General features: G+C 61.7%; 6 protein-coding genes across 6 annotated transcripts; all 6 read right to left on the bottom strand.

Annotated features, from left to right (window-relative positions):
* Positions 1-297: 297 nt before the first annotated feature.
* Positions 298-1,740, bottom strand: LMJF_04_0270 (conserved hypothetical protein; the record flags this gene model as incomplete). The annotated part of the gene is made up of 1 exon (XM_883445.1): positions 298-1,740. One exon carries the CDS (start codon positions 1,738-1,740, stop codon positions 298-300), a length of 1,443 nt encoding a protein of 480 aa, XP_888538.1.
* A 641-nt stretch (positions 1,741-2,381) lies between these two features.
* LMJF_04_0260 (conserved hypothetical protein) lies at positions 2,382-3,188 on the bottom strand (the record flags this gene model as incomplete). Its single annotated transcript, XM_883444.1, has 1 exon — positions 2,382-3,188. One exon carries the CDS (start codon positions 3,186-3,188, stop codon positions 2,382-2,384), a length of 807 nt encoding a protein of 268 aa, XP_888537.1.
* A 671-nt stretch (positions 3,189-3,859) lies between these two features.
* LMJF_04_0250 (RNA pseudouridylate synthase-like protein) lies at positions 3,860-8,269 on the bottom strand (the record flags this gene model as incomplete). The annotated part of the gene is made up of 1 exon (XM_883443.1): positions 3,860-8,269. The coding sequence occupies one exon, from the start codon at positions 8,267-8,269 to the stop codon at positions 3,860-3,862; it is 4,410 nt and encodes a 1,469-aa protein (XP_888536.1).
* Positions 8,270-10,098: 1,829 nt separating this feature from the next.
* Positions 10,099-10,971, bottom strand: LMJF_04_0240 (conserved hypothetical protein; the record flags this gene model as incomplete). The annotated part of the gene is made up of 1 exon (XM_883442.1): positions 10,099-10,971. The coding sequence occupies one exon, from the start codon at positions 10,969-10,971 to the stop codon at positions 10,099-10,101; it is 873 nt and encodes a 290-aa protein (XP_888535.1).
* Positions 10,972-12,387: 1,416 nt separating this feature from the next.
* On the bottom strand, positions 12,388-13,164 carry LMJF_04_0230 (conserved hypothetical protein; the record flags this gene model as incomplete). Its single annotated transcript, XM_883441.1, has 1 exon — positions 12,388-13,164. One exon carries the CDS (start codon positions 13,162-13,164, stop codon positions 12,388-12,390), a length of 777 nt encoding a protein of 258 aa, XP_888534.1.
* A 1,149-nt stretch (positions 13,165-14,313) lies between these two features.
* Positions 14,314-15,378, bottom strand: LMJF_04_0220 (hypothetical protein; the record flags this gene model as incomplete). Its single annotated transcript, XM_883440.1, has 1 exon — positions 14,314-15,378. One exon carries the CDS (start codon positions 15,376-15,378, stop codon positions 14,314-14,316), a length of 1,065 nt encoding a protein of 354 aa, XP_888533.1.
* Between the last annotated feature and the right edge of the window lie 1,840 nt (positions 15,379-17,218).

Below are 17,218 nucleotides of genomic sequence, written 5' to 3'. Positions count from 1 at the left end.
ATGCCTTTGTTCCGTTGATTGCTGTGATGTTAACCCACCTCCAGAGGGCACGCACGCGAAGGCGTCGAGAGAGGCGGGCGGGGCGTCTCTGGAGTCGTCGTTGTTTCTCTTTCCTCATGTCTGCCGCCCCCCCCCCCCCCCTCCTTCCTCCTCTCTGCATCTCAGTGAGCCACGTCCCCACATACACACACACACACACACACACACACACACATCCTGCGCACTGTCTCGAACACCCCCCTCACCTTGAAACAGCCAAGCACCGCTGGTAGCACCGCCATGGCCACGTTTCTTCCTCTAGATGTCCGTCACCCCGACTTCGGCCAAGCCGTGTGTCATGTACCGCTTCGGCTTCTTCGCGTGCGCCGGCACCGACTTCATGCCGCCGCACGTGGGGTCGATGTCGATCGGCGACTCCCAGACGGAGCGGCCGGTCAGGAGCACCTCGCGGTCCACGTAGTCGACCACGTTCGAGTAGTTGTACTGCACCACCTGTGCAAGGTGCTTCTTGGTGTAGAGGTCGTACTGGTACTTCCATTTCGGCACATTCGGCCACTTCATCAGCGTCTCCTCCTGCGCCATCTCGCGGCGGACGGCTTCCTGATAGACCGGGTCCACGGCGGCGTACGGCTGCGCCGCTGCGGGAAACTCCTCCTCCACGGATAGCACGGCGGCACCGTCGATGGACGTCAGGCTGAGAGACTGCACGTAGGCCAGTCCGTCCTTTGCGTCGTAGGTGACGCGCACCTCCCACGGACCCTCGATTTCGTCCGGGTGTACGGGACGCGGCACGTCATCCGCCTTGGTGAACCGCGGCGCCGTTGTCGTGATGTTGGGGAAGTAGCCGAGCTGAATGACCGCCTTGCTGAGAACAGAGCGCTGCTGGTACTTGATGTGCTCGAGTGGATTGCGCGGGGGCGGGGGCCGCGTCTTGGGTGGCGGCACCGGCAGCCGCGCTGCCTGGACGACGCCGTGAGCGCCGTCGTTGCTGTCGTCCACACAGTTCGACTCTATTGCTGATGTGCCGCGGTGTCCACTGTACACCCCCGGGGCAAGCTCCACTACCGTGTGGTCGTACACACTCGCCGACTCGGCGCTCCCTGTGCTGCTTCCCGGCCACTTGTAGTACTCCTCCACATTGCGTCGCTCTGCCATGTACTGCTGCCACAGCTGCTCCGCGTCGCGTTTCTGCGTTAGGACGTCCTCTGGCAACTGCATCGTGAGCTTCACAATGCCCTTGTGTGCCTCGAACACGTTAAAGCGGCCAAGCAACTCCCGCAGCCGCTCCTCGTCGACGCGGCGACTCAGCACCAGCTTCACCGTGCTCGTCGGATCGTGGGCCCCTGGTGGGGGTGGCGGCCCTGGTGGGTAGCGGTAGATGCCCTTGGCGAGGCGCTCCTTGAAGATGCGCACGGCCTCGGCCGTCGCCTCGGCATCGCGCTCCTTCACGACCCTCTTGACATTTTCCATCGACTCTTCCACCATCTTCAGCCGCGACGGCGCCGGCATCGCCCCAAGCTCCTCTTGATGCCTCAGGTAGTGTTCCTTGATGGTGCTCAGCATGTTGCGCTCCTTCAGCAAGGACAACCATATCTGCTGCAGGTCGGCAAGACTCTTGCGGCGCAAGCTCTCCAGCGGCCACGCCCCACCCGGGATGGCGGGCCGCTTGTTGTTGAGGAAGTTGCCATCAACGAACTCGTACAGCGCCGCCACGTTGGCACGCCGCGCAGAGCACCGCATCCTCTCTTCGTATGTGCTTCCGGCTTTCCCTGGTGTCTGTGGGTGTATGGTTGGGTGGTGGATTCCACCACCGCCTCTCGGCCTGCTGCAGACTGGAGCAGGCACAACAACAACACACGCAGCAGACAAGAAAACGTGTGCTCCACCACGTCAACGGTGCCACGAAGACCGCTTCAAGTGTGGCGTGCAAGAGTTGCACAACATTGTTTCGTGAAGCGAGAGGGGGCGGGGAGGGGGTGGATAGGTTGGGAAGAGAGGGAGAGAGAGGAGGTGGCGAAGTGGATGGGTGGCGGACGAGCAGACGGGATAGGGCAGGCGCAGACACAAGGCTTGTCTGCATGCCCGCACCTATACACACACACACACACACACACACACACACGCGCGTGGCGCCCACGTGCTTGCTACTTGAATGTGCCACACCGTACGCATGTATGCAACTGTGTATGTATGTGTGTGTCCCAGCGTTGATATGCGCACTTGCCACTTCTAGTGGTCAGCGGGGAAGGGGAGCGGAGGGGAGGTTTCTCGCGTTCGGTTTCGTGGTGTTGGTGGTGGTGCAGCAAGTGGTGGAACGAACAATGGCTTGCGGGAAGGGCCCCCACCCCACCCCACCACTCTGCATCGCTACCGTTCATTCGCTACGCGAACATGAGCCGCATCATTTTCTTCTCCTTCGCGGCCTCTGCCTTACGACCTTGCTCCACCGCTTGCGTCAACTGCACCACCGCCGCATCAAGGGCATCGCCACCGCTGGCCGCATGAGCTCCTTCTAGTGTTGCCCTTCTCAATGTGCAAATATCCGCCTCGGCCAGAGCCCAGTCGGAGAGCTTGACGTAGCAGGCGGCTCGACGCAGCAGCGCCTTGCCAGCCGAGGTGTCGCTGAAGCGAGCGGAGGTGCACTGTTCCGCGCCGGCATCGAGAGCGGCTCGCAGCGCTGGTTGCTCCAGCACGGCAGTCGCGCACTTCACTCCCTCTTGGTAACGCCCCAGCTTCATATGGGCCAGCGCGAGATTGTTGAGTGTGGTGGCGTACAGCTGCGTCATCTCCTCCTGGAGCTTGAGCCGCGCTGCTTCCTCCGTCGTTGATGGCAACGCTGACGATTCGCGGTCAGTCACCGCTGCTGCCGCCACATTCTTCGGTTCCTTGCGGCGTTGCTGTTGCTGCAGCATCTGCACGAGCCCGCTGTTGCCGCCAGCGTCGCTGCCACCGCCATTGCCGCATCCCAGAGCAACAGGGGAAGCTGACTGAGCCACATCCGATGGAAGGTACTCGGCGAGGTAGAGGTACACCTTCTTGTACTCGAAGGAGGCACCGCGTGGATTGCCGGCTTGCAGCGCGGCGTTACCAGCCGCCTTCGCTGCCTGCGCTTGCTGCAGGCAGTAGCTGGCCTTGTCGCGCGAGCTGGGCGGCGCGGACGCGGAGGAGGCGGGAGAAAGCAGTGCCATGCGTATGCTTGCAATGGTGGAGTTCCTACTGTGTATTACGTACTCGACTAAAACAGGATGTCAGCGTGCGTGCGCTTCGGCTCGACTTGTCACCTTCGCCCCTCAGCCAACGCCCTCTCCCCAACGGCAGCTGCACGTGAGTCGCTTCACCACAAGTCGCGGTAGTTGCCGCTGGTGCGTGTCACCGGGGTGCCACCACGGACGAGGGGAGCGGCGAGTGGCGGAAGGGCCAAGGGAGGATAGGAAAAGATGCGGTGGCGGCGATGAGAGAAAGGCAGAGAGGGAGAGGCGAGGGATGGAGTGGGGCGGGCGGGCCATGATGACGCCACTGCGGAGATGTACGAGTGCACAAGTTCTGGCCGCCACGTGTGCGCCTTCTCTCTCCCCCCCCCACACACACACACACACAGACACAGACACAGACATCCTTGTCTCTCGGCGCGCAGACGCTGACCCCTCAAAAGAAGCCAAGCGACAGCAGGAAGAGGGGGTAGCTTGGGTGTATGCGTACGTGCGAGTGCGTTCATGTGGTTGTGTGCGTGCGCGTGTTGTATGTGAGGGTGAGCGTCAAGCGACCAGCATGAGCTGGAGCGAGCGAGCGAGAGAGAGACGGAGAGAGACACCGCCACACCATTTCGCGTCTCCCCTTCGCCTGCGGTGGGAGGCTCACGTCAACCACGGGGTTGCTGTGGTTGCCGCCGCTGTTGTTGCTGCTGACCCGGCTTGGCTTGTTCCGCTTGCCGAAGTGCAAGCAGAGCGCGATGCATGTCGGCTGGTAGCGCCGCCTGCACCACCACGCGGTCGGGCACCTCCTCGCTGCTCGCCAGGTCGTCACCGTCTGTGGTGGCGAGGATGTCCACCGTGTAGGCGTGGAGCGCAGCTCGACGCATCCCGAGCGTTGTTCCCGCGTGGCCTGCGACTACCCCGGCGTGGTAGCGAGCATCGCCAACAAGAGGGAAGCCGAGCTGCGCAAAGTGCTGCCGTATCTGATGCCGCCGCCCGCTGCACAGCTCCACCTGCACGTAGGCGACTCCGGCAGATGCGAAGTACTCGAGTACGCGGTAGCGCGTGATGGCATTCCGCTGATCCTGCAGAGCGGCATGCAGGGTGGCGTACTGCTGATGCACGTGCTCTAAGGAGGAGAGAGAGACAGGTACGCTCGATGACCACGACAGAGTCGAGCCGGCGCGAGAGGCTGCGAGCGCATCTGCACTGGGTTGCCCGGGCGATTGAAGTTGGCGGCCATGACTCAGCGGCAGTGCTGAACGCCGGGAGATCGAGGACGCCGTGGCGCCAGCCGCGTACACCGGTGCGCACACAACGGCGCTCGGCATCGGGGATAAGAAGGGTGACACGCTAAAGAGCGGCGCCGCTGCTGCGTTGTCATCGTCGTACCGCACTGTGGACGCGCTGGACGAGGACGAGGACGAGAAGGGAGGCCACCGTTGTACGAGCGCACGGTACGTCTTGCGCATGTGATGCTCTCGTATCATAGCGTCGGCGGCGCCGTGCAGCGCGTCGGCGGTGCGAGCAACAAGGACAACGCCGCTCGTGCCCACGTCAACGCGGTTTACGAGGCCCTGCTGACGAAGCACCGGCACGCAGGGGGCTGGGGAGGACGACGCACTAGTGCCACGATTCCTGTCGCTGCCATCCGCTGCTACCGCCCCTCTCGCCTTCCAGGGCAGCTCGCGAGTGAGAAACGGGTAGACGAGGGACGGGTAGTGTGCGTGCAGGGTGCAGTTCACGCCGGCAGGCTTGTAGACCGCGTGCAGTCCGTGCGGGAGCATCGGTGGGGAAGCAAGCAGAACGATGGAGTCAGGTAAGCCATCCTTGCCAGCTTCCGTCAACGAGGCCTCCGCGCCCGTTGGCGTGGCCGCTGCGGTAGCGGCCAATGGTGTGTCGGCTGTGCGCCCATCTCCTGCTGCGTTCACGGATGGCTGAGCTGGTAGGGAGACCTGCTCCTGCTGCTGTGCGTGACTTGAGGCCGGGGGTGGAACGCCGAGGATGGGGCTGCGGTGGCGCTCACGCCAGTGGTTCACGGCAGCTTGCAGGTTCACCACGAAGAGGCTCATGGCGAGCGGAGGCGCAACCGTCGTGGAAGCCGACCGGGCTGCGGCTGCTTCGGAGCCCCCCTCTTCACCAACCTCTCTCTTCCAGTCCACATCGTCGCCACGCACGTAGCGGGCGAAGAAGGCCTCCGTCGTGCGCGTCGGGTAGCGGTCGAGGCGACGCAGCGTGCGGCCGACAAGGCGCGCGGCGGCGTTGCGCTCCCACTCAGCCGGCGGCAAAACAAAGGACGGCAGTGCCGATGCGTTACCGTTCAGTTCGTCTGCCGTGCGGGCACCCGCCGTGATCGTGGCGGTGATGGTAGATGTGGCCGCGGCGCCATCGTCACCCAGCTGGCACTCGTCGCCATTCGTGCGCGGCGCCGCCGTCACCACGCGCCTGAAGAAAGACGGATGGAAGATGCCCTTGAAGTAGCTGGCCACCGCGTGCGCCTTGTCGTGCGGCACACAGAAACAAAGGTCCGGCGGCAGTGGAGGAAGGGAAGGCGATGCACCCTGTGGGTCGCATCCGGCGCTGGTGTGTGGACCGGCGGTGCGAGCTGCGTTGGAGAGAAAGGATAGCGGGGCACGTGTCGTCGTTGACGAGGGCGACGCTGACGGTCGCGACAGCTGATCGAGGAGCTGCAGCAGGAGAGCCGTGACGATGGCGGCCGCGCTCTCTGGCGCCAGCACCACAGCTACTTCCTCTTGCAGAGCATCCTCGCCGTGCGGCTGCGCTGCCAGCACGCGCGCCAGCTCGCGTAGCGCCATACCGTCGCTGTCCGCAATTTGGCTTAGCGTTTCACAGTACAGCGAGAGATGGTAGTTGCGCCAGTCCTGCACGGCGGCGCAGAGGCGGCGAAACACACGAGGTGGCACCACGTGAACGTCGGTGATGTCTGTGCTGGAGCTTGGCGTCCGCGCTGACGACGACCTCGCGAGAAAGCTAGCAGCATTGCCGGAGGAAGAGGCGGGTCTTGGCGACAGCCCGGCCGCTGCGTACGCCGCCGGCGGCGGTGGCTGAAGCAGAGCGATGGCTGTCTGCGCAAAGGCACTCTCGAACACGGTGACGGCTGCGCCGCCGTCGCTGCGTCCTCGCTGTCGTTGTCGAGCGGCGACTGCGCGCGCGACCATGCTGCTGCCAAGCGTGAGAAAGAGGGTGTGTGCGTAGTCGTGCAGGGCTGCGTAGTCGGCGTGCACGCTGAGGAAGAGCGCAGCGCACATGTGCGTGCGTGCGTTGTGCAGCACCGTCGCGACGGTTGGGTCGCCGTTCCCACTCGCCTCTAACACCTCGCCAAGCACGCAGAGCGTGTACCACGGCAGCTTCTCCAGCGCGTGGCTGCGAAGGAGGTGCGCGTGTGGCATTGCCCCACTCCGCACCTCGCGACCACGGCCGCCGCCGGCGCGCAGCGATGGCTGTCGCGGTTCCTGGAAGCGGACGAGAGAGGCTGGGAGGTGGCGCGGGAGGTGCTGCAGCACCCATAGACGACGCCGCAGGCGGACCACGCACGTCGGCGGGATGCCTGTGGCACGGCCACCTGCCACCTCCGCAGCTACGGCCGCCTCCAACAGCAGTGATGGTGCTGCCGCCACCCGATCCCCTGCAGGACGCTCCTGGCACCCCGCTCGCTGCACTTTAGCAGCTATCGAGTGCGGCAGCACGCGCAGCCCGGGCGACGGCGGATGTCGAAGTAAGCGCAGCTCTGCCGGCGTCACGGGGGCAAGGGCAAGCCGCCGCGGCAGCGGTGGAAGCGTGCTGCTGGACGAGTTCGCAGAGCCTCGGTGAGGTGAGTGTCGCCACGGCACGCAGTGTCGGCGCCGCACCGACGCTGCAGAGAAGAGCTCCGCGACGGACAGCTGTTGGGAGGCCGTAGTGGAGCTGCCGTTCGGCACCATCGCTGCCGCAGATGCGGAGCGGGGCGGTTTCGCGCTGGCTTCCAGGAGGCTGTCGATGGCGGCTCGCCACTGTCCCTGCAGCAGCAGCGCCGCCATCGACTTGTCTTCCTCCCGTGTTCCTACCACACCCTCGCCACCGTCGAGCACGTCTTGCCAGAGCTCGCCGTGGGGCAGCAACTGCTGGGCGTCAACAGCGTTACCCGCACCAGGGGTATGCGTGCCGTGGCGCGAGTACCACTGCTTCAGATCCTTGTACCAGTAGGATGCCCACGCGGCAAGGCGACGTTCAGCCTGCGCCGTAGCGTCTTCGCTTTCTCCATGGTATGTGGATGCAGCAGCGTCCTGCCACACCACGGAGCGTGGCACCGAGAAGGCACCACTGCCGCCACCAGACTTGGACGCCATCAGCAGTTCTTCCACCACTGCGGCGTAAAAGTGGTGGTAGTCCGACGTGGCGACCCGCGCGGCGGCTGCGCGTACGTTGTGGAGGAGGACCGCGTAGTGCTCCAGCATGCGGCGCTCCGTCAGCGGTACCGCCCCACCCGCCGTGAGGGGAGGGTTTGTGGTGGGTGTCGTCGGCGGGCGGAAGCCGAGGTGGTGCCGTGTGGTACGGCTGCTGGCGCCTTCGTCAGACCCGATGTCCGCAAGCGTGGCGACACTACCGCCAACCCGGTGCAGCACCGGCGCATGGGAGGGGGAGAGTTCACCGGGTCGCAGCGGAGTGGTTGCCGAAACAGATGCCCCCACCGCCGCTTGCGTGCATGGTGCATGCACGGCACACCACTTGCGGAACGCCTGCGCGGCTTGGATGGCGTCTTCGAGCTGACGGCGTCTCTTGACACGGTCGGCGATGTGGTTGCAGCCCATGCGATAGGAGCTGGCGGAGAAGCGAGTCTCCGCTGCCGGAGCGATGTGCCGCGCATTCGGCTGACCTCTCCTGGGGCGACGCCCATGGCGACTCGATGCGTGGCTCGAGGACGTGCCGGACGTCGCTTGTGAGACGCGGCCACAATGTACGGAAGAGGCCCGCCGCGGCTGCAGTGCCCACAGCGGCGATGAGGAGCTTCCGCACGCAATGTGCGACGGGCGCCGAGACACCGCCGCCGCCCAAGCCGCCCGCATGGAGGCGCCGTGCATGTGCGGGAGTGGGGGAGGTCAGGGAATACACGGAGGTGTGCGTAGGTGCGCGTGTATGGGTTAGCACACCTCTGCCAAACGTGGGCAGACATGAGGGTGGTGGTGGGGGGGTCGAGAAGTTTTCAGAAGAAGAGAGAGAGGTGCACGATGCTAGAGACGACTGGGGGAAGGAGAGGAGGGAGGGGGGCTGGCGGCGAGCCGTGCTGAGCAAAGGCTGCCACGTGCGTGAGGGCGCGTTGGTGTCATGAGCGCCAGTATTTCGCCAGCTTGTTCATGTTCCACCGACGGCTCATGTGCGTGAGTCTGTCGGTAGGCGTACACCCGTGTGCGTGGCGGGGAGGAGATGGCTGAGAGGAGTGGGGGGGGGAGGGGGGAAGCCTCTGCTTTACTTTCGTGTCCTCTTTATGTATACACACTTATGTGCATACTTCCCTCCTTTCACCTGTGTGCGTGTGTGTGTGTTACAGCAAGGCCATTCGGCGAATCCACATATTCTTCTCCATCGATCCGACTTCTGGGATGTGTGGGCGACCGTGCCCACTCCCACTCCCCCCCCCTTACACAGAGTTCATACAGACAGGGAGAGGGCGAGCCTTTCCTACAAGAGTATCAGTACACGTGTATTGGCTGTGTCTGCATGCTGGGGAGAGTGGGAAGCCGCCTCTTTCACCGAGCGCAGACATGACGGAGGTCGGTGAGGTGGGGTGGGCGGGACTTACTTCGGAGACATGCACCGTGGACATCACGGGAGAGAAGGAGTGGGGCGGGGCCATCCGGTCACGGGGGACCCCTTTCCCAAAGAAAATGTAGACTAGAAGAAACAGTGCACGATATATAATAATGACCCCGCTCACACCGGCCAACAAGAGCCCTACGGTCATCCTCCTCCCCCTTCCCCACGATCGTGTCGCACCGTCATGTCCCGAGAAACATATGCATGCCACGATAGATAAGGAGAAGGATAGTATCCAAAAGATGCATTCCGCCGCAGGGACTGGTGCGCGCACTGGCCGTCTGGAGAAGGAGGGGAGAAGAGGCAGGGGCAGCGGGGTGGGTGTGGGCGTGCCTGTGCGAGCGAAGGTGAGCCGCCAACCTACACGGTCCACGGGTACACCCCCACTCGACCCGAATCGCCCACATCCGAAAAGTGACGAAGCAACGAAGAAGCACAACCAAAAAGGCGGTACAGCCAGCGAAGGCGACACGCCGGCACAAACCTCTCGGTCCGTCGTGATCCATCCATGCAGCCACGTCCGTCTGTCTGTTCCACTCCCTCCGCACTCTTCACGCACACACACACACACACACACACACACACACACACACACACACACACACACACACACGCAGACAGACGGAGGTGTCCGATGTGTGAGCCTGTGCGGAGGATGGGATGAAGGCGTGTGGGCGTGACGCACACCCGTGCGTGGTAGTGCGCCGCAACGAAAAAATGTATGAAAAGAGGGCAAACACGGTTGTGAAGCGGGAGAAGGGGAACCGGAATCGATTAATATAGATACCAAATATAGGAGGATGGGGGGGTCCGTAGAGAACGAAGACACAGAGAAACAGCGAGGGGCGAAGGGGGCTTGGGGGTGGGGGTGTTGCTGAAGGATGAGGAAGGAGAATCCGTCTTGTGTGTGTGTCCAAGTGGAGTCCCCTCCCTTTCGCATGTATTCGGTGGTTCCCTGCTGAGGCCACTCCCGCGCAGTGCCGCGTCTCCTCCCGCCCCCGGCGGAAGCCGCGCGGCATCTTGGACGCGGTCTGCCGTGCCCGTCGACTCTGTCCCACGGCAGCGAAAGGGGTGACGGCAGGGCACCTTACGCCTACTAGACATCCTTCGATCGCAAATTCACCGTATCACGCCACGCGTGGTCGAGGTAGTTGTACGCTTGATCCAGCGCGGTGCCTTTGACGACGTCGTTGAGCGCCACAGTGGCGCGGGAAACGAGCGACTCGAAGTTCATGAACTGGTAGAGTTTGCTGTCCTGCGTGTACAGCTGCAGCGCTGTCGGACGCACTGTCGGTGCGGGAAGCAGCATGAAGAAGGGTGCCTGACCGCCGATGCTCTCGAGAACCACAGAAGGCTGAATAGAAACGATGTCGGCCAGCGCAATCACTTGCTTGATGCCAACAGGCCGGTTCCGCGGCTCGTCGTTGGCGCTGGTCGGGTGACGGGCTGCCACAAAGACGCCCATGACGGCGTCCGTCGTCTTGGCGATGCTCGAGGTGGTCTCCGCGAGGAAGCACAGGTAATGTGGTGTGATCTGGACATGACCGTTCACTCGAAGGCCGCTGTGCATTGCGCTGCAGCGGTAGTCGGCAAGCAGCACCTCGCCGTTCTCGGCGAGCTCGTGGAAGTGCAGGTTAAAGCGGTCGCAGTCGTACTGGTACTCGAGCTGACGCACCTGCGACTCCGTGCGGGTCGACACGTCCGCGGCGCCCTTCTCCATGGTCATGACTGCTTGCGAGACAGCGCTCTTGAGGCTGGCAAGCATTCCGCTGCCGCTGGAGGACATCTGCCGCCGCGCCTCCTTCTGCTTCAGCGCCGCCCTCTTTTCAGCAACGCCCCGGCGGTACTGTTCATCCGGTGTTGGGTCCATGCACGCCGGCGCAGGGGGTGGAGCGGGACCGGTGTATCTGAGCGGGAGAAGCTCGATATACGCATACTGCGCCACCACCGGCCTCGGTTGTTGCTGCATTGGCTGCTGGGGTATTATTTAGCGGAGGCCTTGACTGCCAATGTGCCTGTCAGTCTGCGCGTCTTGTCCTTGCTCGGCAGAAGACGACGAATGTGTGTATGTGTGCGTGTGTGTGTGTGTGTGTGTGCACGCTTTGGGGGTGGAGGGACGAAGGCGGGAAACCCCGAAATAAGGGAGAAGGACGCTGGTGCAAGTCGAAGGAGTTGCAGAGTAGTGCTTGCTGAAGGGAGAGAGCGCGCGAGCAGAGGCAACGCGCGCCAAGTAAGAAGGGGCGGATGCGAAGAGGAGGAGGAGGAGGAGGAGGGCTGTGCGGCAGTGAAAGAAATCGACGATGCAGCGCAGCTGTGCGTGATGTGGAGGTGGATGGGCGGCGGCCCGAGAGCGCTTGTGTGCCTGTCTTCTGCAGATCGCTCCATCCGACCGGCAGTGCAGCACGGGAAAGGGTGGGGGAGAGAGGAGAAGGGGTGGGGTGTGGCACGGCACAGAATAAGAGGAGGAGAGAGGTGTACGCACAAGCACACGTGTGTTGCCTTCGCTGCGGCTCATGGCGGTGGCGGTTTCACCTGCTGTTCTGACGTTCGTTGAATGCCTGCAGCGATACGCACGACGCTGATGAGTCGCCGCAGCTAACGAGAGCACACAACTACCCACTGGAGGGGCGAGCCACAAAGTCGAAGGGAGGCTGACGAGCAACAAAACAGGAAAACCTGAGAGAGAGAGAGAGAGAAGGGCACACGCGCAGTGGCGCGAAAGAGCGAAAAGGAGAAGAGGTGACAACGGAAGGCCGAAGGGCGGAGGAGGAGATCCACATGGACGCACACAGACACACACCACACACACAAATAAGTACACACATACATACACAAGCACGCGCGCGCGTACGCCAGCCAGTTCTGTCGAGGCAGCGGCAACATCCAACAACCTAACGAAGGAGGACAACGGCAGCGACGCGTAAAGTCGAGGATGGCTAATGATAGGGGGGGGGGGGGGAGAGAGAGAGAGAGAGAGCTGAGTAAAAGGAAAAAAAAAACAGTAAAGGCAAATCAGAGAGAACACGGTTGGGTGCGTGTGCCCTGTGCACACCAGAGGAGGGAGGGGGGGGGAAGAGGGCTTACGAGGTTCAGCACGACTATACCAGAGAAAGAAGTGCGCAACAGGGACATCGTCGTTGCTGTTGCGAGCAGCATGTATTTCCCCTTAGGTCACATGCGGTATAGACTGCTTTCAAGGGTTCAGGGCGCAGGAGAGAAACTCTTTTACACACTCGCGATGAGTGTGTCACTGCCTTCCTTGGAGGAGCACCTTCTACCTCATCAATGCATGATATATATATATATATATGTAAAGCATGCCCCTCCCTCTTCCCCCTCCCCCTTTCTCCATCTGTGCGTACGCGCGCGCAGCTTCTCTGCTTGACTAGGCACCAACGAAGCTCACTTTTGATGCCCGGCGACGCAGCGGCGGCTCCGGTGTTGTGCACGGCGACTGCGGTGCTGCGGGACCGGTAGATAAGCGTGTCTGCCGCTGCGACTGCGGAGAGGAGAGGATCGGCGGAGGCTGCGCGGCGAATACGGTGACCTGTGCGCCCTTGTCACCGTGCGAGCACGTGTACGGGCTCGCTGCGCTTGTGGTCACCGGCTGAAAGTATAGAGGGTTAGCGTTCATGCCGTAAGGCAACGGCGCTGCCGGAAACACCGCCGCTGCCGGCGGCAGCGGCTCCAGTATATGCTGTGACTGGCGCATCGAATCCACTCTCGCGATGCTGCCGTGCCGTTGCATCATCTGTGGAGTCAACTGGGCGCCGGCGACTAGACGACTCGTAGACTGTGGGGTGTGCTTCTGTTTCAGCGAGGCCGGCGACGCGGTGCGGCGGCTTGCCTCCTGCACGAGGGCATTGTTCACGTTGGCAAAGGTGCACTGCAACTCCCAGTACATCTTCTCCAGTTTTGCCACCTTGCGCCGGCAGCAGAACGTCACCATGACGAAGGCGATGAGACCGACCATGAGAATACCACCAACCACAAGGAATAGAAATGGAAAGAAGTTCGCCGCCTTGGAGGTGGCGTTGACGAGTATGACCGGCGTGCCAGTCGACTCTACATCTTCTTTGGAGCTCAGGGCGTAGATGAAGCCCTCGCCACCCGTGCTATAGTACGCGTATCCGGCGAAGGCCACATTTTCCATTGTCGGCATGACCGACTCTCCTCACGCAACGTGTTGGCGGCGAGAAGGGGGGGGAGAGAGAGGTAGAGGTAACGGAAGAAAGTATTCCAGCGCGGAAAAAGATGTGCTTGTGTGTGTGTGTGTGTGTGCATTCAGATTGTGGTGCGTGAGAGCAGAACGGGGAGGGGGCGAGGAGGCGAGGGTAAGTTGGAGCGTGGGGCGATGTAAGAGACAGAGCAAGGCATGTGTGTGGGTGTGTCTTGGCGCGGCTTCCGCTGCCTTCACGCGCCCCCCGCACACGTACACGTACAGATACACGCATACATACTCACATGTCATACACGCACGTCACACCACGCCATAAAAGGAAACGGAAGCAACGGCTACAGCCAGCAAGACACAAAGCAGCGCGGGGCGCACCCGCGTCATCTCGCATCGTCACCGCGCCCCTGCGCTCTCGCCCCCCTCCTCTCCTCTCCTCTCCTCTCCCTTCCCCTCCAACGAGTTCGGAACAGACAAATAAAGAACTTCGGAAAGGGTCAGGCGACAGAAGGAGGCACAGGAGCGACGTCACACAGACGTGGGAGGGGGAATGGGAAAAGGGGAGCAGCGCCAGCAGAAGGCACGAGCGCGAGAGGGATGAAGAACACTGGAGGGCGAAGCCGGCAAACAGAGAAATACGCACACACACACACACACACACACACACAAACACGAGAGAGAGAGAGAGAGAGAGAGAGAGAGACGATGGACTCAGTGAGCTGAGGAGGAGGTAAGACACAAGACAGGAGAGAGAGAGAAGAAGAGGGAGAGGTAAGGGGAGGAGAGTCTACCGAGTAAAAGAATATAAACGAGTGGGTGGGTGGGGGAGGGACAAGGGACAAAACCTAACGTCCACACGGACAGACACCTCCCCCTGAAGAACAAACAACAACGTAGGATTCGAAACACACACACACACACACACACACATACAAACATGATGATGAGCATAGAAGAACGTGCACGCAAGACACGGAGAGAACGGTAAGTCTATTCACAAAGAGCTGCACATGCAGCCATAAAGCGAATGAAAGGGGACACCAGTCGCGGAGGGGAGGGGGGAGGGGAGGGAGGAGGGGGGCACTCCGCCTCACTTGCCCCCCTCCTCCCTCTCTTTCTTTGTTGTCGTCTGTCGGCTTAGCGGCTCACACTCTCGCCGTCTTCGTCTTTGCTAAAGTTCGAGCGGTCGCTGAGGCTGTTGCCACTACTGCTGCTTTCGCTGCGGCGGAAGGAGCGCTGACTCACGTAGCGGCGCGACACGATCCGCTGCGCCGTCTCCTTCTCCGCCCACTCCGGCGCATCCTCCGGAGGCTCGTCCATGTCCTCGCGTTCCTGACAGAACACCAGTGCGAGAAAGGTGATGAGGCAAAGTACGAAAAGGATCGAAAAGAAGATGACCCACCATCGCTCCTGGAACTGGCTGGGTGTGTTGGTCATTTCATAGTTGAGGCGGAGGGGACCTTGGGTTTGGCACACCAGTTTCCAGTCCTTCAGTGTCGCCTCCACCAGCTGTGGGTTGTTCGCAAAGTTGTCCCCGTACGTGAAGCCGCCGCGGGCGTAGGTGTCCCCCCACACGGCTTCGGTCGGGTGCTGGCCGCCGCGGTAGAGAACAAGGTGGTGACCCAGCTGCATATTCGGGTGGTACATCGGCGGTTTGAATGGAAAGAAAAGTGGGAACCCGTTGACCCGCCGATCGTAACCTAAGGTGCTCTGACCTCGGTAGAAGATGATCCCGGTCTTTGCCTCGTCGTGGGGCAGACCTGACGTGGACGGCATCTCGATCCAGCGACCCACCGACCACCGCCAGTAGCAGTTATTGTTGTCGCCATTTGTCTGGCTAAACGACGTATTCCACCACATGTCGGGATCCTTGATGGAAAACGGGCAGAAACCCATCTCGTAGCTTTCCATGTGCCACGGCTGCACAATACCACCGCCGAGGAAGGCGTAGTATGTGGTGAACCCCTCCGACTCGAGCGCCTGAACATCGGCCTCGTGCAGCACCGCGGTCGCTTCCGTCGCGAGGTACCCGCCACGCTCCAGACACATACCCGCGTCTTCCGATCGCGTGCCCGTAGCACCGGGTACGTAGAAGAGGGAGGTGATGGCGACGAAGTTGTAGCCACATACTCCCTTAGTGCCATAGCCCAGCAGCACCGCGACGACAGTGGCCACCGTCAACACGGCAGCGTGCGGTGTCATCCAGAAGCGATGGTGTCTGTGATGTGGGAAGGTCGGAGGGGGTAGGCGACGGGGGGGGGCGATTGGAGTACGCACCAAGCAGTGACGAAGAAATACCGGAAGTGAAGCGCGGAAGAAACGACGAGTGCGCTGCGCGCCTTTCGGTGTGCGGCGGCACTTCCTCCCCCTCTTTTCGTGGCCCTTCGTTGGGTCACCAGCAGCGGTGATGGGACGGGAGAGGTGCTTCGATTCACACGGGCCACCCCGATCCTGCTGCTGCTGCTGCTGCTGCTGTGCGGCGTTCGAAACAACAGCGCACACACGCCTCAGACGGAAAGAAAAAATGAGCCGAGCAAACACGCAAGCAAGAGGGAAGGAGGGAGAAGATGCAACACACAGACACAGACACACACACACACACACACACACGTATTCCTCTGTGGTGCGTGTGTAAGTGGGTCATCATGGCATCCACCCACCACACCCCAGCATGGCGCACAAAGACGGAGGGAGGGAGAGAGAGAGAGAGAGAGCAGGGAAACGTAAGGGAAAGAGTGTGAGATCACCAGAAGAGGAGGGGTTCGGGGTGGCAGGGGCATGATGCCCACCCCCACCCACCACCACCTCCTCCTTCTCCACACAAGCATATGGGCTCATATACACATGTATGCGCACGAGCGGGGATACTTGTACCTCCGCCGCGACACGTTCGCACATGAAAACCGAATGCTCATCACGAAAGGCGCGCGAGATGGGGGACCGAGAGGTGAGGGGTGAGAGGGACTGAGGGAGATGATGACGAGCACGATGCCAGTCGATCTCTCTCTCTCTCTCTCTCTCCCTGCGCGCGTGTGCGTGCGTGTCCTCGGCTTTGCGCGAAGTGGCACATCATCAAAGACACAGACGGCGAGAAGGGAGAGGAGGGAGGGAAGGAGGGGGGAGGGCGATGGATGGACATGCACTCCCTCCCTCTCTCAACCCCCCTCCCCCCTCTCCCCCCACACAGACAGACGCACATTATCTCCGTGACCTGCTATTCGTTGTTCAGCTGGGCAAGGTAGACAGCGACAACACCCACACAGGAGAGGATGAGAAAAGGAAAAGGAAGAAGGGAGCGCCATGACAAGGTACGGTGTTGCTAAGCACATTTCTTGTCATAGCGGAGGTGATGGCGGCTCGGGAGGAGGAGAGGGTGGGGATGTGCGTGAAGGCAAGAGAAGACTATAAGGAGGTATCCATGAATGCGACGTCGCGTTTGGGCCCGCCCGCCGCTGCCGCCCTTCAAGACGTTTCTTTTTGGAAGGTTAGGAGAGGACACACACACACACACACACACACACACTTACACACACTTACACACTTACACACAAGGTGATAGGAGTAGTGAGAAGACAAGGGAGTATGTAATGCTTGCAGCCGCGCCTTCAGCGAACCGCCTACTGCCACAACCTCGAGCAATGATGGCGGGGGTGGGGGTCAGAGAAGAGAGTGAGCGGTGGTGTGCCAGTGAGCATTCACAGGTAGGTGGATGGGTGGGGGGAAAGGGGGGAAGACGCGAAGGCCAGCCTATTCGAAGAGAGGAGCACCGAGGTGCAGGGATACCAAAGCAGAAATGAGAGCGAGAGAGCGAGAGACTACACCGCCCCACCCCCTCCTCCTCCATAACGCGTGCATGGGCATATACGTATCCTGGCACGACGACAGGAAAAGAAAAGACACAGGTCTTTGCACAGGGAGAGGAAAGGGGAGGGCGAGGATATGCCTGCACATGCCAGAGAGAGGGTCATGCGCAGAGTGGGTGAGCAGGTCGAGTAAGGGTAGGTGAGTGTGGAGTTTCGTCGACGTGCAACGCTCGAGGGAG

Source organism: Leishmania major, chromosome 4 (assembly GCF_000002725.2).
Source record: "Leishmania major strain Friedlin complete genome, chromosome 4".
NCBI classification, from domain to species: Eukaryota; Euglenozoa; class Kinetoplastea; order Trypanosomatida; family Trypanosomatidae; genus Leishmania; species Leishmania major.
Note: the sequence above shows the minus strand (reverse complement) of the source record. Positions and strands in the feature narration are given on the sequence as shown.